The sequence below is a fragment of the Cynocephalus volans genome, chromosome 15 (assembly GCF_027409185.1).
Source record: "Cynocephalus volans isolate mCynVol1 chromosome 15, mCynVol1.pri, whole genome shotgun sequence".
NCBI classification, from domain to species: domain Eukaryota; kingdom Metazoa; phylum Chordata; class Mammalia; order Dermoptera; family Cynocephalidae; genus Cynocephalus; species Cynocephalus volans.
The window spans coordinates 97009477-97032461 of NC_084474.1; the positions used below are offsets into that span (position 1 = coordinate 97009477).

At 54.5% G+C, this 22985-nt stretch overlaps 1 protein-coding gene across 4 annotated transcripts; it reads right to left on the reverse strand.

Annotated features, from left to right (window-relative positions):
- Positions 1 to 643: 643 nt before the first annotated feature.
- ZNF7 (zinc finger protein 7) lies at positions 644 to 13118 on the reverse strand. Of its 4 annotated transcripts, none has more exons than XM_063079096.1 (5): positions 13079 to 13118; positions 11605 to 11649; positions 11081 to 11204; positions 5897 to 6013; positions 644 to 2663 (listed from the first exon to the last, which is right to left on the reverse strand). In XM_063079096.1, exons 2-5 carry the CDS (start codon positions 11605 to 11607, stop codon positions 847 to 849), a joined length of 2061 nt encoding a protein of 686 aa, XP_062935166.1. In that variant the 5' UTR covers positions 11608 to 11649; positions 13079 to 13118; the 3' UTR covers positions 644 to 846. The 4 variants fall into 4 exon arrangements, with proteins under 4 accessions (XP_062935166.1, XP_062935167.1, XP_062935164.1 ...); XM_063079097.1 differs by having other exon boundaries at positions 5897 to 6010; positions 11081 to 11207; XM_063079094.1 differs by having other exon boundaries at positions 11081 to 11207.
- Between the last annotated feature and the right edge of the window lie 9867 nt (positions 13119 to 22985).

Genomic DNA, 22985 nt, shown 5'->3' on the forward strand with positions numbered 1-22985 from the left:
AGAGGTCCTGTGTCCACATATGGGGTGTAGCTGGAGCTGCTGGGGGGGGGAGGTGCAAAGGGTACTTGAGTGCTTGTCCTCTTCCAGGCACAGTAAAACGTGTCCCTGCACTGTTTAGTTCTCATAACCACCTATAACAGTGCATGTTCTCAGACTTGCAAATGGACTGAGTTTCAGGGAAGGCAGTGATGTCCTGGGTCACACAGCAAACCCCTGGACCCCAGGTGTGACTTCAAAACCCTGCCCTGACACCAGTGTTGTTCCTATGCTCAACAGCCCCACCAATGACGGCGGCGTGCACTCACTGGCCCGGGCTGCCTCTCTGAAGAGGGCAGGGCTGGGCCCTTTGGCCCTGGGTTGCCCTAATGGGGGATGAGCTTAATAAAAGGAGTTAGGTGAAGAAGTCGGCAGAAGGGAATGCTATGTACTTCTTTCTGAACTTCCTCTAACATGAGCAAACACATTTCCTCATTGCTGAAGCCAGTTTGAGCAACTGATCCTCGAGGGAAAGCATTCTGAGTAACTTCTTTTAAACTACTCAGTCTGGCAGAGCTCACTGAGGCTTCCTCGTGCCTCTTCCTCATCCACAGGGACCTGGGGTCTTCCCACTGTGAGCTCAAAAGTCTACAGATTGCACCCTGAGTGCAAGGGACGCTGGCTTTATTGAATGGGTTAAGGTCAAACATTCCAGCAAATAAACATTTTGTATGAAGTTGGATACTCTCTTTCTTAAGAGAGCAATTCTGAATCTTTCCCAACATTCTAAATTTCTCATCAATATAAATGATCTCGTATAAAGTAACTAAGTTAAGGCTGTAGGTTTATCCACATCTATATGTCGACAGTCTATCCTGTGTGAATTTTCTGATGCTGAGTGAGCCTTGAACTCCGATTAAAAGCTTTGCCACAGTTGTTACACTTGTAAGGCTTCTCTCCAGTGTGAATCCTCTGATGGATGATGAGGTGTGAGCGCCACCTGAATATCTTCTCACAGTCGTCACACTGATGCAGTTTCTTTACGGTGTTAACTTTCTTACGGCTCACAAAGGCAGCTCCTTCCAGGGTATTCCCGTACTCGTAGTACCACTGGGCTCTGGTGTGAATTCTCTGGTGTTCAATGAGGTACGAGCTGCGGCTGAAGGCCTTCCCACACTCGCTGCACTCATAGGGCTTCACACCTGCGTGGATGATCTGGTGCTGGAAGAGCGTGGAGTTCTGGCTGAAGGCTTTCCCACACTCGCTGCACTTGTAGGGCCTCTCTCCAGTATGCACCCGCTGATGGATGGTGAGCTGTGTGCTCATGCTGAAGGCCTTTCCACACTGGAGGCACTCGTAAGGCTTCTCTCCCTTATGGATTCTCTGGTGGTAAATAAGGCTGGAGCTCTGGCTAAAGGCTTTTCCACAGTCGTTACACACGTAAGGTTTCTCTCCGGTGTGGATTCGCTGATGCTGAATGAGGTGTGAGCCCTGCACAAAGCCTTTCCCACACTCATCACATTTAAATGGTTTTTCTCCAGTGTGAGTTCTCTGATGGCGAATAAGCCGTGAGCTGCAGCCGAAGGCTTTTGTACACTTGTTGCATTTGTAAGGTTTCTCTCCTGTGTGAATCAGTTGATGCTGACTAAGGCGCGAGACCCACCTAAAGGCTTTCCCACACTCATCACACTTAAACGGCTTCTCTACAGCATGAATCCGCTGATGTGCAACAAGGCTTGGACTGTCTGAGGCTCTTGGGATTTGAGATTTCTCCCCAGCGTGCATCCTCTGATGCTGTGCTAGAGTTGAACTCTGGCTGAAGGCCTTCCCACACTCCTTGCAGGGGTAGGGCCTCTCTCCGGTGTGTGTCCTCTGGTGTCTGACCAGTTGTGACTGCTGACTGAAGGCCTTCCCACACTCACGACAACCATAGGGCCTCTCTCCAGTGTGGGTTCTCTGATGGTGGATGAGGCTTGAGCTCTGGCCAAAGGCTTTCCCACATTCCTCACACCTGTAGGGCTTCTCTCCAGTATGAATTCTTTGATGCTGAATAAGTTTTGAGCTCAGGCGGAAGGCTTTTCCACATTCGATGCACTTGAACGGTTTCTCACCAGTGTGGATTCTCTGATGCTGATTAAGCTGCGAACACAGCCTGAAGACTTTCCCACACTCTGCACACGCATATGGCTTCTCTCCACGGCAGCTACCTGGCAGCTTCCCCTGCAGGCGGGCAGGCAACTGTCCTTGGCATTCCTGACATCTGTCAGGTCTCTTCTGCCCATCAGCTTCCCAACGCTGGGCGATGTTTGAGGTGAGTCTGAAGCCTCTGCCACATGCCTCGCATCTCTGGGAGGCCCCTTCTGCACTCTCTCTCTCACTTTTATCAGGCTGACAATCCAGGCCACTGCCCCCCAGCTCCCTACGTCCCTGAGCAGCATCCTTGGTGAAGACCTTGTGGGCCACAGCCCCCTTGTTTAAACCGTTTTTCTGGAAGAGGGAGCCCATTACTCGCAGCCTAGGGCTACTCAGATGACTCTCTGACCAGACCTCAGAATCAGAAGTGTCTCCAAAGCCAGGACTCTGAGGAAAATCCTGTGGGGGGATTCTGACCTTCATCCCATGGAGTTCTGATTTTAGAGAGTCCGTGACCTTACAGGCCTGCCCATTTTCAGTCCTAACTGTAGAATCTGAAATAAACAGAAAATAAAAATGCTCCTTATGTTCTGTGCTCAAAAAAGGACAAGGACTTTGGGGAGGGTGGATCTTCACTCCCAAGGACCAGCTTGTCAAGCACTGGGATACACCTAGGTGGAAACAAGCTATGGGAAGGTGAGGCCTTTGACAGCTCTTGGGGTCTGGAGGCACTCACTTTCCCCTCATTCATCCACTCAACAGTCATGAAGTGCTCAGTAAGTACTCGCAGGTGCTGAGAGCTACACATCCTACGGGGAGCCCGTGAGCAGAGGCACACCCTGCAGGGAAAGTCCATGACCCCAGACCTCTCTGCTTCCTCTAGCTGCCTCCGAGCTACACACCTGACCACATCTATCCCTTGCCAGTCCCTCAGCTCTTAAGTGGCCACACCCATTTGCCTGCACTGATGTCTCCTTCCTGGGGTTGGAAGTTTCTGGCAGGGTCCACCCCTGCACCTACCCTCCAGGAGGCCTTCCTGACATCTGCTTTCTGGACTCTCCACATAACTGTGGGATTCTTTTCTACTCAGCAATCCCAGAGAGGGCCTCTGCTGAGCTCAGACATCTCCTTGATGTCCACAATCATGACACAACCTCAGTCACAGCGACATCCAGTCATGACCAGCCATGGCCATGTCTGCAGGCACACCCATGTCTAGCCCAATTCTACCCCACAGAGAATCCACAGCCCAGACACAGGGCTTCAGCCTCTCAGTTTCTGCCCAGGTCTAATCACCAGTCTCCAGCTTCCAGTGATTTGCAAAGGTCTTCCTGCCAGTCCTGCCGTGAGCAAGGGGATGCCATCTACTGAGCCTCGTCTGTGTGCCAGGAACTGTTCCCAGTTGTTCCTCAATTAGTCTGTAACCCAATGAGGTCAGCAGAATCCCCACTCCACCATCAGAAGACTGTGGCTCAGAGGTTAAGCAGCTTGCCTACGGCCAAGGAGCTAATGAGAGAATCAGAACTCAGGTATGTGCCCCCAACACAGCCCCTTCAACCTTGCTGTGCAGCAGGGATGCACCAGGTGTCTCCAGACATGATCACAAACCACAGCAAACCTACTCCTTCAGCAAGGCTTGTTCGGCTTTCCTCCTGAGCCTTCCTCTGCTGTGGGGGTGAGAAAGCAGAACACTGAGACACAAGACAAGGACTGCTCCTGTGCTGCCCCTGCCTGGAATGCAGAGGCTCCTAAGGAGAGCCAGGACAGAGCACAGTGCAGCCCTGGCAATGCTGAGGAAAGTATCACCTGGGCCTCCTGCTGCAAAGGAATAAAACTTCCATGTGCTTGAGCAGCTTGTGGCTAGGCACTGCTGACCAAAGGACGAGGACGCCACAAACCCACATGGTCCTCTAACTATGTCTGTGAGAAACTTGGGTTACTCCTCCCTGCACTGCGCCAGGCTGCTCCTGGCCCAGCCTCCTGAGCCTACCGGCTCTTGGCACCCTCTGGCCTCTTGTCCGCCCATTTCTTTCTCCCTACTTACCACTTGCAGCCTCCCCATGGCAGCCCCCCAGGTTATCTCCCCTTCCCCAGCTTTGGATAACCTCTGAGAAGATGCAAGCACATTTCCTGAAAATGAAACCTTGCTCTGGAAGTGGCTGTCCCTTGGAGAGGGGACACGTCTTCCCAAAGAGCAAAGGCGGAGCAGGGCCCAGGCTGCCAGGCTGGCCTCCAGGGCTGCTAGGGACCCCCCACTGGGGGCTGTGGTGGAGGGCAAGGGTGTGGGGGACAAAGCCACAGACCTGTCCCCTCCTCCACCGCTCCAGGCCGGCATCCTTGGATCTCTGATGCCGGCTGCACCAGCTATGGTGATTAACACCCTGGGCATTTCTGCTTTACTTAGTGCATTCTGAGTTTGTGTTGTCCTGGGCTTTAACCCAAGAGCCCACGCCCCACCCTGTGCCCCCAGGTGTGCGAGTGAGTGCTGAGCGTGGCGTGACTCCTGCCACCCACCTCCTGCTTCACTGCAAGCTGCTCTCGCTGCTGCGTCACCATCAGGACCGCTTGCTGCATATAAACCCACTGAACTATCCAACTTTGCCAACTATGGCTGCTTTTCTGCCATGGTGCCTCTTTATTTAAAATCTTCCTTCGCCTTGGAAATATGTTAATGCGGGGCTGGGTTTCAACTGGGCCACCCTACACTTTACCTCCTTCCCAGGGAGGACTGTAAAGGACCTGAACAGAAAGGCCATGCAGAGCCACGGAGCTGGGGCTGTGCTCGAGGGCTGCGCATCCTCCCCACACACCACATGGCCTCCCCTGCTGGCTGCAGTGCACACGCTGTGAGAGAGACCATGGATGATCCGTGTTAAGAAGGACCCCTCGGGGCTCCTCCACACTGCCTGGGGATGCACATGTGGAAGGAAGAGCACAATCGTAGCTCCTCACAATTCCGGATTGTCCTACTGGCTTCCAAACGGCCATAATGAGATGTTGATGTCTGTGGGACTGGGCCCTGCTCTGCTACAGTAGTGACCATGGGGATACAGACGCCGGCAGATGGGGCAGGCTGAGCAGATGCCCAGACAAGGCAGGGCAACAGCCTGTGCTCGACAGCCATAAGTGCCCGGTTGGGGCTGACTGGGTCCCTCCTCCTTCCCCCCAACAGGTTGAAGTCCTAATTGCCATCCTTCAGAATATGACCTTATTTGGAAATAGGGACATTGCTGATGTAACTGTTAGGATGAGGTCATTAGGGAATCCCCTGATCCAACATGACTGGTGTCCTCATAAAGAGAGTCACGTGAAGACAGAGCCTGGGATGCTGCATCTACAAGCCCAGGGGCACCGAGGACTGCAGGAGACCACAACAAGCGGAAAAGGCAAGCGCAGGCCCCGCCGTGGAGCCTTCGCCAGGAGCACAGCCCACCCACTTCCAGGGTTCCACAGCTGAAACAGCAAACAAACCTAATGTTTCACTTGGATCCACAGATTAGTACTATTATTCAATAAGAGTATCAGTAAAATTAGAAATTGAACAAAATGTGGTATGACTTTTAAAAAACTCTGTTTTTGCTGAAACGCACAGGTGTTTTGGGTCCTTGCTTTTCTGTGACTTGGTGTCTCTGGAGGCAGCCCCACGACTGGTCTACGCTTCCTTCTTCAGGCCTGCCTCTCCCCACAGCACCCCCAGGCAGCCCAGCACAGCCTCCCACTGTCTGGAGGCCCCACTTGCCGGTTCTCCTCACCCCAGAGCTGCCCTGCGCCTGGGCCTGAGTCTCACCTGTCAGGGGGGTCTTTGGCGCCTCTGTCCCCTCCGCTCCCTGCAGGTCAAGGACCCATGGCTCCTGTCCCTGCTCCAGCCGGGAGATCAGCTCAGGCTTGAAGACCAGGAATCCTGCTGTGTGTGAGGCAGAGGAGGAGATGGCATCAGCAGAGCTAGGAGTGAAGAACAGGGCTCAGCCTGCCCTGGTTTCCAGGGGTGCAGGAAGAAGAGCTTTGGGGGGTACAGCGGGGTGAGGATCTGGGCACAGAGTGGGCACAGTTGCCCTTTCTGTCCAGATCTGTGCAGCTCCTGAGACTGAACAGAGAGGGACCTGGACTCCCACAATCTCCAGGGCACCCTGCCGCCAGGAGTCTGCAAAGAACAGGCTGGCTCCACCCCTGGAAGTCGGGCAGAGTTAAGAAACAAGACAAACAACAGAAATGAACAAGCAAATGGAGTGGGGTTTTTTTGGTTTTTTTGTTTTGTTTTTGGCAGCTAGCCAGTACGGGGACCTGAACCCTGGACCTTGGTGTTAACACTGCGCTCTAACTGATGGGGCAACCAATCAGCCCTTGAAGCAGGTTTTGAATCATTAAATCTGAAGGCTCTAAGCTCCAGCCCTCACCTGCTGGCCTCCCACCTTGAGTCCTTGTGTCCCCCTCAACAGACTGCGGAGTGATGGAGACCTGTGAGTGCCCCCTGGGCACACCAGCTGCCATGCAGTGGAGCAGCTGACACTCCCTTAACTGCAGGTCAGTACAGGGACAGGCATCCGATCAAAGGGCCAGCCAAGCCCTCCAGCAGGCAGAGAGACCCTAAAGGTCTACAGCCAACAAACTCAAGCCCTAAGATGCAGGCAGGACTCCACACTCAACACAAACATGTGTTCTCTCCAAGCACACAGGGAACAGAGAAATCTCCATGGGTCAGGATGCAGAGAGTCATGGACATACCAAAGAACAATGCCACAGACCTGCACCCAGCCAAATGGGCTCACTGTGAGGTTAACCACAGAAAGGTAGCGAAGAAACTATTACTTGAAACTAAGTAATGAATTCCTAAGTAGCAATTATATTTATTATAAGTCAAGATTTATACGATTCAGATGAAGCATTATGAAAGATAAAATATTGTAAAATACACTTCCTAGAAAGAAGAACGGTAAAACACAAATAGGCAAATGTTAAGCTCAAGAAGTTGGGAACAAAACATAGCAAACCAAATTAAATGAAAAGAAAGAAAAAGGTGCAGCAGGGTTCAGTGAAATGGAGAACAAACACATCTAACAACAACATCCCCACTCCCACCCCCCTCCCTGCAAAAAGCCTGGCAAAACAAAAGCCAGTTCTCTGAAAAGATGAATGTGACAGTCTCGTGGCAAAACCAATCAAGGTCAACTTAGTGAGAAGATGCTGCCAAAAAATAAAAAATAAGGGAAACAACTACGAACATAAATTAAATATAAAAGAGTGTTATAAACAAATACATGCCCCCCCCAGAAAAAAAAAAATCTAAACGAATAGATCAATTTGTAGAAAAACCGGAAGTGACAAAATTAGCACAAATGGAAATTCAAAAGCTTGAGTAGACCATTACACATTAAAGAAACATAAATACTACTCAGAGACCTTCCTCCCCCAAATCCCAAGCCCCAGACGGTTTTATGGATGAGTTCTAACATAAGCTTGAAGATTCTATTAATTCCACCCCTATAAATTCTTCTGGAAATTGAAAAAGACAGCAAAAGGTGCAGGCTCATTTTATGAAACCTGGATGCCAAATGCCATTTGCCAGAAATGCCAAAATTACATAAGAACAATACAGAAAAAAGAAATAAGTAAGTCCATTTTGCTTATGAATAGGGATACAAAAATCCAAAATACAATACTGGCTGGCTGAGTCCAAAAGAATATCAAAATTTATATATATAAATATCATGACTTAAGTAGAGCAATGTAATTTACTACAGTAACAAAGAAAGATACCATATAAGTATCTCAATTAATGCAGGAAAATTTGAAATTCAACATTTATGATTTATGATTAAAAACAAAACTCCTTAACCAACTTCTCCTGTACTTCTGTGGATACATTCCCTTTAAAGTCAAGAACACAAGTATGCCCACATGGTCCTGTTCAACGCTGCACTGGCCACCGCTAAGGTCTAGAGACATGATGAGGGAGGGGTGGGAGGGAAATTACGAAACTGTCCTTGGCAGGCACCCTCCTCCTGGAGAACACAGCGAATGGCTGACTAACACTAACCTAGCTAGGGAGTTCCGCAAAGTTTCCAAATACAAGATCAGCCCTCCAAAGCCAACAGCACTTCTGTGTGCAGCAGTGATCAGCTAAAAAGACAGCAACATAAAAAAGATATTCACAAAGCAACAAAAACTATAGCTTCTAGACTCAGAGGAGACCACTGTTTCAAACACCAATTAAGGAGAATGTTAGCGGAACAGAGGCACGTTCGATGGTCTCGGATGGGAACAGTTATGTCAGAAAGTTGTCAGTTACCTTCATACAACCTACAGATTCAAAGCAATAAAAGTTCCAGCAGGATTTTTGAGGAATTCAACCTATTCTGAAATGTATATGAAAGAATTACCCTCTCACCCATGAGCGGGCAAGGGAACCTTTAGGAAGAGTAAAAAGGCTGAGCTGCCCACCAGGTATTAGGGCATTCTACAAAACCAAATCAAAAACCAAATTCAAAAATCTGCCCAAATACAGAAAACCAAACCAAACTAACAAAAAGCAGGAAGCCAGCCTGCGAGAGAGATTCAGGGGCGAGAACAGAGCTGAGAAACACACCATGTTCTACATGGAACGGGGGCTCCGCGCACCCACGGAGGACAGACCGTTTCGCAGACGGTGCTGGGCAGATGGCTGTGTTTGCACAAAGTACAGCCGCATTTCCACCTCACTGCAGCCCGTCGGTGGAGCCCTGCCCACGTGGAAAGACACACTGCATTGGTCCACGGGAGACGACATAGGCCACTCAGTGACCTGGCAGCAGAAAAGAACCTTTAATAAAACTTCAAAGGCACAACCCATAAGGCAAAAACTGAAGTATTCGATGACATCAAGACCTGACCTGACCATGTGATAAACACGGTAAAGGGGGAAGGTGTTCAGATACACAAGACCCACAGGGCAGCATCGTACCTGGGCTGCTCCAGGACAGACTCTTCACAACACGCTTGCACATCTCGAAACCTGGGACACACCTTGGGATTGATGTCATCAACCAGGTGGTGGCTATGACACGCCGTCACTGCCCGCGCACGTGCACTGGGACACACGCTGTCACTGCCCGCGCACGCGCACTGGGACACACACGAGGTCGCCGCCCGCGCATTCAGCACAGCTACTCAGATCGTTATTGCTGCACTTGAGTCTCCAGCACCGTCACACAACAAGAGCTGAGTTTAACTGCTCTCTACACCGTCTTCAAAGAGATTATCCTGTAACTCTGCACTGAAGCAAAAAGTTATTGCACGAGCAGAAGCCGTGGAAAAAGGGCGGCGGGTGCACCTTTGAGAATGGAGAAGCAAACTCGCTGCAGGAGTGATTGCAATTCCAGCCAGGACACATCAGCAGCGGTGTGCACCCGGGCCTGAGAAAGGAAGACGGGGCCCAGCGGATAAAGCTGTGTGGTTTGCCACTGAGACCCCAGGCAAGAAAGCTCAAGTCAACCTTGCTGGATGCAAGAAAACCCCAACGACGCTTCAGAAAGGCTGCATGCCTCTCGATGGCCAGACAGGCTGCCACCACGTGGGAAGCACAGAAACAGACAGCCGAGCCAGAGAGTGACAGGACATGAAGAAATATTAGGGACAGCCCAGCCGATGCATGCCACATGCCCTTTCCTTTCTACTTCAGTGACACACGGTGAACCACGTCTAGATGAATCTGAGAGAGTTCTTTAAACACTATAAAGGACGTTTAAGTGATAAGAAAAAAGTCATGCTGTAGTATAATCAGCAGCATTCCGCCTTTCTTTTCCTTTTTTTTCTGGCATCCAGCCAGCACGGGGATCCGAACTGGTGACCTCAGTGTTATATAAGGCTGTGCTCTAATCAGCTGAGCTAACTGGCCAGACCGTTTTTAAAAATAATTATGTGTACATAAAACAGTAATGTGTTTTACGACGTACGGCCTCTGAGATTCAATGAAATCTAATACAAGAAATAACAAAAAACTTCATATCAATAAGTCACAGCAACCCCAGTACAAAATGGGCAAAGGCTCCGAGCAGAAACTTTACTGGAAAACCTGGCTGGGTAAGAGGGTGTGCAAAGATGCTGAAGCTCAGCGGAAAGCAGAGAAAAGCAAACTCAAAACAAAACAGGCTCTCACTGTACACTTATTTAACTGGCAAAACATCACAAAGTTGGATTTTGCCAGACTGGCTGGGGCAGGCCCAGTCCAGCACCCTGAGAAGCAGCTGCCCAACCAACTACGCCCCACCTATGCCACTCCTGGTCCTCCAGTCCAGGCTTGCTCAAGAGTCCAGGATGCTCACGTGGTGTGGGGCCAGAGACCGCATGCGGCCAATGCAGCACAGGGTTTGGTAACAGGCAGAAGCACAGTGAACAGCAAGTTAAACACACAACCCCTTCACAAAGTTGCAATCCAACAAACAGGGTGCCTCTTGCAAGAACACACACACACACACACACACACACACACACACACACACACACACACACACACACACACACACACACACACACACACACACACACACACAGACTTGAAAGGCGCTGGAGTGGCTGCCTGTGCTGATGGTGGCGATGGGAGGGGAAGACTGACGGCAGCATCCACAACGTGGCCTGAGGGCGTCGCTGCAACCCCTTGCTCTGGCTGTACAACCACTTCCTGGGGTCCACTGAGCCAATCATTTCTCTTTTTTTGCCTAAGCAATTTCAAGTTTGGATTCTATTTCTCACAAGTTAATTCAATAGATTAAGGAGAAAAGCTTTATTAGCTCCCAGAATTCCACCTACCCTACGGGAGCTGAATCACAGGACATGTGCAAAGCCTGGAGCCAGCCTGGCACATTCACGTGCCCAAGGTCCCTGCTTAGTCCACAAGGGCCTGAGCGCTCAGTCTTCACATCCCCAGCCTCTGACAGAGGCCTGGCTGGGTGGGTACTGACTAATGACGCAGGGGAGGGGTCCCGAGGTGCAGTCTCACCTAGTCCAGCCACACTGCTGTGGTTCTCCAACATGACCTCCCTGTAGAGAGCCCTCTGGCCAGGGTCCAAACACTGCCACTCCTCGCGAGAGAAGTGCACAGCCACATCGCCAAATGTCACCGCCTCCTGAAAGGACACACACCAGCACCCCAGGGATCCCTGGGTGCCAGCCCCATTCTGGCGCCGCCTCGGTGTGTTTCAGGCAGGTGCGCCACAGGATTGGGGGAGACAATCACCTGGGCTTCTCTGACAGAAAAGGCAGCATGCCCGGCGGTCTGTCAAATGCCCCTGAGGAGGGGCAGTTTGTGGGAGAGGGAAAGACCCAGTCTGTGATCATGCAACCCTCCTCCCCTCAAGAGCCTCAGCTGGGCCCTGGTCTGGGCAGGGGTTTGCTCACTGCCTTGGGGATAGTAGCAAAGGGACTGCCTTAGCCTGGTGAGGGCCAAGGCAGGGTATATGCCCAGAGTAGGAGGTAGAGGCTTTGCAGGACGAGTAAGAGAATGGGGGCAGTCAGGCTTCCTACCATGAGGCTCGGTGAGTGGACATCCACACGTCCTGGCGGAGAGACCTGTTGGCAATTATAAGAGGGTCAGAGGTCAGGATGCTGGAAGCACCCCCAACTTCCAGGCTAATCTAGGGGTATTGTGTTCCCTGCTTTTTTATCTCCAACCCCAGACGTTCTCTAAGTAGGACATGGGGTGGTGGTGGTGCTGAAGCAGCCATGGCACTTGAGAACCTGCCCCCTGAAGCTCTATATTCATCTTTCAGTGCATGCATGTGTGAAATACTCCACAAATACATAAGGAGTGGTAGCCACACACCAGGCACTCGACTAAGCAATGGGGATACAGCAATGAATGCAGAGAGACGCTGCCTTCGTGGAGCAGTCTAGTGGAGGGAAGAGTTAAAACAGCCACACAAACACAAAATTACAACCATGATAGTGCTGAAATACAAGGAACTATGGAAGCATTTAAACTAGAAAACTCTGACTTAGTCTATGGGCCACTCCCCCAGGGACCTAGGCCAAGGTGATAGAGGCAGAGAGAGCACTCCAGGCAGCAGGAACAGCATGTGCAAAGGACCTGGGTTAGGAAGGAATGAGGCTGAATGAGCCAGTGTGGGTGAATCACAGGTTGCAAGGGAAGGCAGGGAGTGACTGGAGGTTGGCGTACACAGAAGCCAGAAAGATGGACTGTAAAGAAGACAGGAGTGGATACAGGAACCTTTGCTCCCAAGAACATAAACTCCAGTCTCCAGGCACAGCTCGCCTGTCACCAGAATGGCACCAGCTCAGGGATAAAATCTCATGTATATCATCCGCCTGAATTGAGCCAATGACCCCAACGCCCGCCCCGACCATCCCCCTGCGAGGATGGGAAGAACGGGAAGTGGGGCTGCTAGGGGAGCTTTTGGACCAGAAAGTAGCTTGTGGGTGGAGGCCTCTAGGTCACCGGCAGGGAAGCTGCCCCAAGCAGGAGTGACCACTGGAGGAAGGTCCCCCACCTGGCGCCTGGACAGTAGTGGATGCTGGGTCCACTGAAGAGCAGGGCAGGCCCTGAGCCGCAGCCAGAATCCAGAGGACAAACAGCCTAACCTACCCAAGGCAATGCCCTTTTTGCCATTGTCACTAATTCTAGGCCTTCCAGGGGCGCCCTAGAAGAAGGTGATTATGCCGCAAGGAGAATCAGGGAGCCCCTGGGAGCAGGCCTAGGCCTGGAGGGGGGGCCGCAGCAGCAGCTCGCTTTACCCAGGCCTCTGGCACCGAAGCCCGCGGGCGGCGAGGCTATGGCGCGGCCGGGCACGCGAGGAACTGGGGGGTCGGCCGCGCGGCCGCCGCCCCGACCCCGCCGGGCGCTCACGGCCGCTCCAGGCCTCCCGTGCAGACCCGCAGTGCCGGAGGTGGGAGAGCGCGGGCCAGGCCGGCACGGACTCCGCCTGAGGGCGACCAACGCGCGGGCAGCGCAGAGCCCGGCCCGCGCCCCCGTCCGACTCACCCTCCTCCCTGCGCGCCGCCGGAGGCTCTCAGACGCCCGACGCGCCGGAAACGGGCCTCGGACGCCCGCGCCCGCCCTGCAGACTTCCGGCCGCTCTGGGCGGCTCGGAGGCCCGGCCATCTTGGTGGTTCCCAGCCCCGCCTCCCGGACTCTGGGGAAGGGGCGGAGCTAGAGCCCAAGGCGGAGTCCAGAGCCCGAGAAGGGTGGGGCTGGGCCCTGGGGGCGGGGCCGTGGCGGGGAGGAGGGGCTGGCGTGGGTCAGTGGTGGGCGGGGCCGGGTCTGGGGGCGGGGCCTGGCCGGGCGTCTCGCGGCCCCCGGGGCTGGGGGCGGCGGGAGGCTGAGCTCGGGGGGCGGGACCCCTGGAGGAGGGCGGCACGCTCGGCTGTCTGTCGGGCTGTGCCGCGAGGACAGGCCGAGGTGTCTCCTGATGGAGCCCCGACCCAACGGCCTCACGCGACCCCCGGGCCGTCCCCTTCCCGCGGCCTCGCGTGCGTCTCTGGCTGCCTCGACTTCCCTGTGTGGCCGTGGAGCGCCGAGCCGGCTGTGCCGTGTCGGCAGGGGGTGCCCGGGGGTCGAAGGGCGGGGGGTCCAGGGGCGCGCGCCGAAGGAAGGAGGTGGGCGCAGTCAGGTGCCCGCCCCCGCAGGGTCCTTCTTGAAAAACACACCCTCGGGACTCGGCCTGCCGCGGACCAGCTCCTCTCCCTGCGCCCCGCGATCCTCGCACTCCCGCCCTGAGCCTCCGCGCCCCAGAGTTGAGCAACTTCGTTCCCCACCCACTCTGGTCGCCTAGAGGCTCAGGAAGCATCTGCAGGGAACACGCTTCCCCAGCGCCCTCTAGAGCCCCCCAGATCCCGGCACCCTGCCAGCCACTTCCAAGAGCCCAGGCCTGTTGGGCACACTGGTGCCACCTGCCTACCTGGCGAGGGGCATTCACACTGCTGGATACAGAGCCGGGGGTGCCTGGCAACCCTGTGCCCCAGCCTGGCCTGCCCCCCGCACAGCAGGTGGGGAGCTGACGGCAGGGTCTATGGAGAGCCTGGCCTGGAGCATGCATGTGGGGGGCACCTGCCCAGTGTCCAGGGCACAGGAGCCAGGGTGCCCAGGCCCTGCGGGTCCTGTCTGGGGGAAGGGGTCTGCTTCTGTCCACTGCAGGCCATTCCAGGGCCTTCACACCCCTTCTCTAGACCTTGCGGAGCCTCAGGTCCACCGAGCAAACAGACCCTTCACAGCACAGCCTCCTTCACCTTCACAGCCTTCACCTGCAGTCCCTCGCATGGTCACAGTGCCCAGTCACTGGGCCAGCCCGGATTGCTTTCCAGCTAACCCTCGTTTGGTATTGGGGTTTGTAGGGTCTCCCACTCCTCCCCACCCCACTCCCCATTTTCTTCATCCTGATGGAGAGACACAGAGTGCGTTGACCACTCTGACTCGGCTAGCAGCATGTTTTCCCCTGCAGGCTTGAACCCAAGCCTGGGCCTTGAACGTTCCCAGGCATTGATAAAACTGTGTAGATTGTTTGTCGAAAACACTGAGAGGCTGGCCAGTTAGCTCAGTTGGTGAGAGCACAGCCTTAAAACATTAAGGTCACAAGTTTGGATCCCTATACCAGCCAGCTGCCCAAAAGAAACAAAAAGAAAACAAACACTGAGAGAGTAACCCTATTGCTAAACATGCTAGAAACTAGGCCCAGCCCTGAGCCAAATCCCTTAAGCCCTCATCTAAAGTCCATATCCTGACCCTCTCGTTGCAGACACGCACAGGTAAACATCCCTTTCTCTGCAGCACTGTGTATGTAAGTTCCCTTAATAAATGCTTTGGGCTGATCACCTTGACATTTAGAGCTTCTTTTGCCAGAATCCCAAACAGCCCTATTTCGGGACTGTTTGGGGCAGTCCCTTGTGGAAACTCCCCTGTTGCTGTTTTTGGGGTGACTCCAGGCTCAGGCTCAGCTGGAAAGATCAGGGTTCCAAGCTGGAAATGCTCCCAGGAAAAGTCCCAACTGAAAAATCATTTTCAAGGACATGGTGTGTTTCTAAGAGCACTTTATGTATCCGAGCAGACTGCCCAGATCAATGGTGCTTTCAACAGACTGGAGCAGACAGAGCCCCTCCGCAGGACCATCACTGTCCACGGACACCCCCAAGTCTCATGGTGCACTCAGGTGTCACTGGGATTTGTCTTAATCAGGTATGGTAAGACATGGAATGACTGACATAGAAACAGGAGGCAGGGCACGTAGGACCACATGGGAAGGACCAGGGACGGTCAGGAGGCAGAAGGGGCAGAGCATGGCCCAGGGCCTTTACTGGGATTTCCTCCGAAGGAATGGGTGAGGCCGGGTAGGTATGCTGAGCAAGTTTAGGAGTGTACAGTTTGAATAATTTTGGCAGGCTCTGGGTAGTCCCTTGTTATCTGGTACCTGGGCCTGGGGTGATTTAGGGCAGGGGAAACATTGGCTTGGTGCTGAGAGTTACATAAAGGGGACAGCTGGAGCTCAAGATTGGTTGGTTTCTATCTCAAGGGTGCTATCTCCGGGAATTAGCTAGCTCTGGAAGGACAGCCTCTCCAGGATCAAGGCCTTGAATGCCTTGGGTGACCATGGAGAGCAGGAGTGGAGTGGAGCAGCACACACGAGCTCTGCAGCCCACGCACGCCGCAGTCCACGCACGCCTCTTGGCACATGGCTTAAAACATTTTACTTGACCCAGCGCCAGGTGCAAGCCTCTGTGTGGTGCAGAGGACAGCCAGGGAGGAAGGGTGCCTGGTCAGGTGGGAGCAGAGGAGCCCTGCCTCGCAGGGCACGGGGTTGTGGCAGGAAGGGGTGAGGGGAGCGTCAGTGGTGAGTGCTGCTGGCTCCACAGGACCTCGCTGCCCCAGCGCTCATCAGAGTCACAGACTGAAGGACGTCTCTTCTCCCTGGAGCGATGCTCTGTCTGGGCCTCATGACTCCAGCCACATGCAGCGTTTGCTGTCTCCCCAGCAGCCAACTCAAGGAAGGAAGAGGGCTTGTGCCGCACCTGGGTCCCCTGTGTGGCCTCCATCTCTGAGCCCTGTTTCCAGGCAGAAAGGACCCCAGCATCCCACAACCTCTTCTCGGCCCCTCGCAGCCCAGCTCCCCTTATGCCCTCTAGAGGCAGCGCCAGCCCCTCCAGAGCAGGAAGCAAATGTCCTTTAACACTGTCCTGTGCAGACGCCCCACACGGCTGTCCTGTAGGGGGTCTGGAGGTGACACCTGTGTGCCCAGAGAAGGGGGCCCTCCCATCAAGAGGTGGGCAGGGGAGGAGGCTGTGTGAGGACAGGGCTACCTGGAGGGCCAGGCTCGAGGCCAGGCAGTCACCCCTGTGTGGACAGGTGTGATGGGGGCGCAGGCTCTGTGGTCAGCAACCACGCTTGTCTTGGGCATTGCTATGTAACTCACTACTTTACTTTCCAGAAAGGCACTTTGTTAAAATTGCCTGTGACTTTACCTGTTTTACTTTTTGAGGTTTTTCATAGAAAGAAACTTACGCCCCGCCCTCTACTGGGCCTGGGGCTCTGGGCGGTGGTTGTCCTGGAAGTTCTCAGCGGGACACCTGAAGGAGCAGACGCAGGGGGGGCTGCAGGGAGAGCCCGCCTGGTCGGGGCGTTTCTGGACACAGTTGATCTCACAGTGGGGATCAGAAGAGGGGTCGTGGGCAGACCCTGCACAGAGCCGAGCGTGGAGACCACTCACTCGAGTGAAGCCCTCCTGTCTCCTTCCACGGGACAGCAGGAGCTGCTGCGGGAGGCCACCAGAGACGCGTGCTGGAGCCCTGCGGGCAGCCCTCGCTCAGGACCAGCATGGGGCACTCCGCAGCGGGGGACAGACGGGGCACTGGCCGGAGGGGGTCGATAGCCAGGACCGGGGTGGGTGTCAGCGGACGAAACCACTGACAGTGGGCGTCAGGGCTGAGGGGATCCAGCTCGGCCACCTTCACAGGGTTCTTGCTGAAGACGGGACAGAGCAGTCAGACCTCCCCTGGGGGCTGCTGGGGGTTGGGGAGCCCGGTCAGATGTCGAGGGTGGGGGATTCGGGCTAAACTGACTGAACAGGATTCTTGTTAAAATTGGACAACGTAGAGACGAACACGGAAGCCCAAAAGTCAGGCCTAGTCAGAAAAGAGCTCGGGGAGCCTGAGTAGAGTTTGGTTAATGAGAGAATCTTTGTCACCACAGGTAGTTTCTGGAACATTCTGGAAGCAGGACCTCACTGTGTGGGGGTGAGGGAGACCAAGATGGAGACGATGAAGAAGGGGACGGGATAAAGGCAGCCATGGAGTGAATCCATGGGGAGGCTGGAGGGTTAGTGCCAGGAGGGCCGGGCCCAGCCCGGGAGCGGTGGTCACAGATGGGAGATGCCTCCCTCCTGGAAATGCATCGTGGGGTCCCCACGGGCATAGAGACTAAAGTTTGAAAATTAAGATGAAGTCCTTTTTGAGGAAAATGTCTTTCCATGTGAGTAGTTACTACAAAGGAAGACAGGTTTTACGTTTAAAGATTATTGTTGGAAGGAACATGGAACTCACAGACCACTGAGAATCCGGCCATGCATGGGGTGAGGCTCCCCATGGGGCTGTCCCCACAGAGGAAGGAGGGGACAGTCCTCGCCCATCGGGGTGGGCAGGGGCAGCGGTTCCGCAGTGGGCACCAAGGCCAGGATGCACACAGCCCGTGGAGGAGGCTCCTGCAGGCTCCAGTCTGGCCAGCAACCGAGAGCCCCACATTTTGGGGTGACTAGACCCCAAGACATGAATAAAGGCAACACTTTGATCTTCTGTGGGCTGATGAAAATGGATGACACCAGCCCCTCCCACCCATGGGCCACCACAGGCCTTGCTCAGGGACGCCCCAGGAAAGCCCTGCCACATCTCAGCGCGATGTTATTCAACAACAGCCTTTTGGACTGGCTGGCAGGAGGAACCAGGAGGCCCCAGGAGGTTGGGGGCCACAAGCAGATACTGAGGGGGTCTGAGGAGGTGGGTGGCAGGGGCTCGGGGACAGAGAGGCTGGGGCAGGGCTGGGGGAGGGGTCTCACACTGGGGCCTTGTCGCCACCCTCCTGCCCGGCTCTCTGGTCCAGCATGTGGCTCCTCCCGCTCCTGGGACAGGGACCACCGCGTACGTGACTTTTCCCACTGGGACCTGCGTCCTTCGGAGCAGAGCCTGTGACGTCTCCCTCCCACATCTCACTTCTGTGCTCAAGAAAGATCGCAGAAGCTCAACAGAGCTTGCTGGAGAGACAGACTAACCCTCCGGCCAACAAACTTACTATTCTTTAAAGAAAAATAAAAGCTGGAAATAGGATTTCCAGAAAAGAAAAGAATTTCCTTCACTCAGAACGGAGGTTCAAATTTAGGAAGAACCCAAATCTGGAAAATATGGCTAAAATGGGATTCGGAGACGCACCTTTCACAAAACTCACTTTACTGGATGCTTTTGAGTTATTTTCCAAGACGAAGGCTGCTTCACGTTAGTGTGCATTTGAAAACTGCAAAATTAAAAAGTCAGGGCTCACTCCCATTAGGATGGCTACGGTCACAAAGAAAAAAGGCAGAAACAACAGATAGTGGTGAGGATGTGAGAAAGCGGAGTCCTGTGCCCTGCTGGAGGGAATGGGGAATGGCGCGGGGACTGTCAGAAACTGTGGGGAGTCCTCAAAAAAATGACACTTACAATTCCCGTATGTTTGGGAAAATGTGTCTCCTTCTCTGTGCCAACTAAAGGGGAAAATCCTCTGCTGGTTTTCCCCCTGCTACACCAGTACTTCTGACGCCAGGTTCGTGTGGGTTTTTCTCCCCACGCCGAACAGGGAATGGGGGGTTGTCGGCGACGGCGTAGAGTTTCAGTCCCATGAGACGCAAGGTTCGGGGACGGGGCTGGTGGCGGCTGCACAGCAGCGCGGATGTGCTTAATGCACTGAAACGTGCACCTAAAAATGGCCAAGATGGTGCATTTTATGTGATGTGTGTTATAACACAATCAAAAAAATTAGGGAAAAAAAGTCGGGGCTAAAATTTGGCTTTTTTTTAAAGAAAAAGGGCACCTCTTCAAGCAGATACGTAGCTCACCTAGTGAAGGAGCACATGGTACGGAGTGTCTGTGTTTGCAGGCTCAGGAGGCAGCCCCTTCTAGGCTCACGCTGATGAGCTCAAGATGAGCTCCAAGTGGGAACGTAGAGGCCCCATCGTGCGTGCCTGCTGGATTATTCCAGAATATTCAGTTTCGATTAGAAAATGAGAGCAGCAAGCAAGGAGGGTGGAAGGAATGGAAGCACAGGGCATGGGACCCCGCAGGCTCCGCACGTGGTGGGGAACGTAGTGCAGAGCGTGTGGAGAAGCGGCGGGAAGGGTCTGCACAGGAGGCTTCGCATGGGTCCCAGGGCCCCCACCCTGTACTTTGTGTGCATTGCAAACAAGCGCCCCCTGGGCAGATGAATTAGTCTCGTGGCGGGATTACCAGCAAGCGACCCTTCCTCAAGGTTGCTGCAGCCCTGAGCAGGCCCCAGGTGGACGGGCTGGGTTCCAGCCCCTCGGGCCCTGTCAGCTGGGCTGTGCAGGGCACGCAGAGGTTGTTCAGTGGATGTGATGTGTACCACACTCACCCTGGCCTGGCGCTGGCTCCAGCACAGGGAAACAGGCTGAGCTGCAGCAGTGGTGTGTGCACGGGGATGAGCCGTGGGGGCCAGTCCTGCTGGGTCACATCATCCCGTGGGCAGTGGGGAGCCCACGCCGAGGTCCCCGAATCCTGAGTGAGTTGAGTTTGCTTTACCCCATGAAAACAGCACACCGTGGGGGTTCTGTCTCATCACGGGAGGGTCAGACAAGGTCAAGCTGGGAGGATCGGAAGAGGCAGGCTTTGTGACCCAGAAAGTGCTACCTGGATATGGACGGCTGCCGAGCAGGGCCACCGTGGGGAGGTTTAGAGCTGTCTGGGAAGGGGCAGTACCTGCGGACCAGGCAGGTGTGGCAGGTGAGGAAGGCTTTCTGGGAAGGTGGGCTGGGGTCCATAGAGACTACAGAGGCCCCAGGAGGAGGGTGGGGCCTGTACTGTTATCCCTGTCTCACAGGTTAGGAAACTGAGGCCCAGAGCAGATAAGTAACTTGCTCAGTGAAGTGCCTAGGAAGTGGTGAAGAGGGGATTTGAGCCCTAATATTTTGATTTTACGAGCGAGTGATTAATAATTATGCCACTGAGGTCTGCACAAAGCGTGGACCACAGCAGGCATCTCTCTACCCATCTCATCCGCCCATGGAAAGCCACAGCCAGGGGATCCCTGACCTGGGCCTGCAGGGCTGAGTAGGGTCGCGCCATGGAAAAAGGAGGACAGGGTGGGAGAATGCCCGCAGGCTGCAAGTGGGAGACCCCCTGGGTGACAGCAACAGCTGGTCTGGGGTGGGGCTAGAAGTGCGTGGGGGCAAATGGCAGTGCTAGGACCAAACCCTCCACGTGGGAGGTGGACCCTGAGCAGCAAGCTTCTGGGAGTCCCATGGGAAGTTCTCCACATCCATCTCAGGGGTCTCCCTGGACCCAAGGGGGTGGGTGATCCAGAGGGGAGGGGGCGTGTGGTCCCCGCTCACCCATGCTGCTCTGCCCCACCCTAGCTCGGACTGCTCTGTGGCTGGCCTGCCTGGCCCCACTCCTCAGAATGACAGGCCCAGGGGTGGGAGGTTGCAATGGGGCTCTGCACAGTGCGGGGTACTGGTGGCAGTCCAGGTGAATCCTGAAGGACTGTGGGCCTGCCTGACCAGAAGTCACTGAGTGGGCTTGGCGTCCAGGCAGAGGACTGGCGGGTGGCTCTGGTGGGGGCTGTTGGGCCTCAGGGACTCCAAGGCAGGTGTGTGCCCCCCATCCTCAGGCCTTGTCTTCTCCACACCTCAGTCCACAGTTTATCTCCATAGGTGGATTTCTTGGAAATTCTATTTTGAGTGTGTTTTTTTTAATGGACACAGTACTGTTATGCTGTAAGCCTCATTCCTCCTCCCCAGCATTTTTGAGATTTGTCCTTGTTTTGCGCAAATCTAGGGCGTTACTTTTGCTCCTTCAAGTCCACGGAGGCGCCACGCACATCGGCCAGTCGACCCTCCCTGAGGACGGACACGTCCCTCTGGCGTTGTAACCCCAGCTCACTCCCAAGCTGCCTCAGCCCGGGCCTGTTTCCACTTCGCCCACAGCCTGTCCTCACGGCTGGTCTGAACCCCCCTAGCCGTTCCTCCTGGTCGCGCCAGAGATACCCTCAGGCTTCTCGCACCAGTGTGCATGGCCCTCGACTCTGACCGACTGGCCTCCCCCTCAGAATTGAGGAGCCGACTCTACAACCCCTCGGAGTTTGTCATCTTTGGGTGCTGCTGATTTGTGCGTGCAGGTTGGGGGGGGCCTTGGGGCTGTCTCATTCGAGATCTGCAGAGACTAGTATCCTCTCTGCAGCATCCACACGGTTCCTTGGGGTTTCCGTGGCCACGGTGGCACAGGGAGGAGTGGCCGCCTTGGGTGGGACGGCCCCTGTGGCCTGCAGTGACGGCAGCTTGCTCTTCTGCAAGGTGGCAGAGGAGACGCTGACATGATCTGCCCTCTAGCCACTTCTGGGGAGGTTGCACAGGCCTTCCCATGCTCAGGACCTTTCAGATGGTGGCGGAACCTCAGCCTAACTCAGGAGCTCAGGCTCTAGGTCAGTGTCACGTTTTTCAATAGAAAATTTCAAACGTCTCCCAAAGTAAACAGACTATGAGCCCCATGTTCCCACCACCTGGACAGCTTGGTGTGATCTGTGTCTGATCCACAGCTATTCCCGGATCACTTGGAAGCAAATCTCAGTCATCATATAATTTCATCTACAAATGCAAGGGTACTTCAAAAAGTCTGTAGAAATAGAGAATTAAAAGATTATACGAATCTTCCCATTAACACTTTGAAGTGCACTCATAGTGCAGTACTCTACTGAAGAAAAGGACTATAAAAAACAGCAATATGTCCTTAACACGGTGAAATATCCAGTCGGCACTGGAGTTTCCGGCTGTCTGAAGAATGCCCGCGCACGCCGCACTTGCCTCGGTTTCATCGTCTGTGCACAGAGCATCTCCACGCAGGGGCGACACTGGAGTCTCTTCCCCGCCGGCTCCCCTCCATCCTCTCCTTCCTCCTTGCAGTTTATTAGCATGGGTGTCCTGTGGTCTGGGTTCGCACGTGGCCCCCTGGGTGGAGGCGGACATCAGTCACCTCAAAGGCTGGGAGGACGGGACAGCCCCCGTGGGCTCACTGCAGAGCTGCTGCCCAAAGAGTTGCAAAGCAGGTCTTGGTTTTCAAAGCTTTTGAAGTTTTGGAATTGAGGCCGAGGGACCGTGGAGCTATACCTCTAGGGGGCACGCACATCCCCACGCCCCAGCAGGTTGCTCACCGTGGAGGTGAGGCTGCCCCCGCCCCTCCAAGGGCCACGTCTACCTGCTCAGCCGTGTGCCCAACCATCCTCCCTGGGCCAGTGAGGGGTGTTTCAGGATGTTCAAGAGGCAGCTGTGGGTCCCCATGAGTAGCTCACATGGGGACATGATGCTGAGAGTGACGGCCATGGCTTGGCTGGGCGAAGCCCGTCCTCTGTCTGCTGCCCTGGGCACCTGGGGCTTCCTGCTGGGGTGAGGTTCCCACTGCCCAGAGTATTGGAGCGAGGCCCCTGCAGGAGCCAGGTGAGTACATCTCCAGGAACAGGGATGTGGTGGATTGAATTATGTCCCCCCAAACCTCACTGCAGCTTGAATTGTGTCCCCAAGTTTCATATATTGGAAGCTTAATCCCCACTGTAACAGTTGAGGGTGGGAAATCCTCTTATGGTAATTGTAAGGTGTAGACTTGAAGAGGTGATTGGATTGTAGGACCATGCAGGAGTGAATGGATTAAAAATG

Bases quoted from the DNA above. Each gene is read 5' to 3' on its own strand.
- ZNF7 (XM_063079094.1), bottom strand. The intron at 6,014-11,080 runs GTGAGACTGCAC...CCTCACACACAG, and splicing joins CAGCAGTGTGGCTGGACTAG to CAGGATTCCTGGTCTTCAAG. The intron at 2,664-5,896 runs GTGAGACTCAGG...TGTTTATTTCAG, and splicing joins GCCAAAGACCCCCCTGACAG to ATTCTACAGTTAGGACTGAA.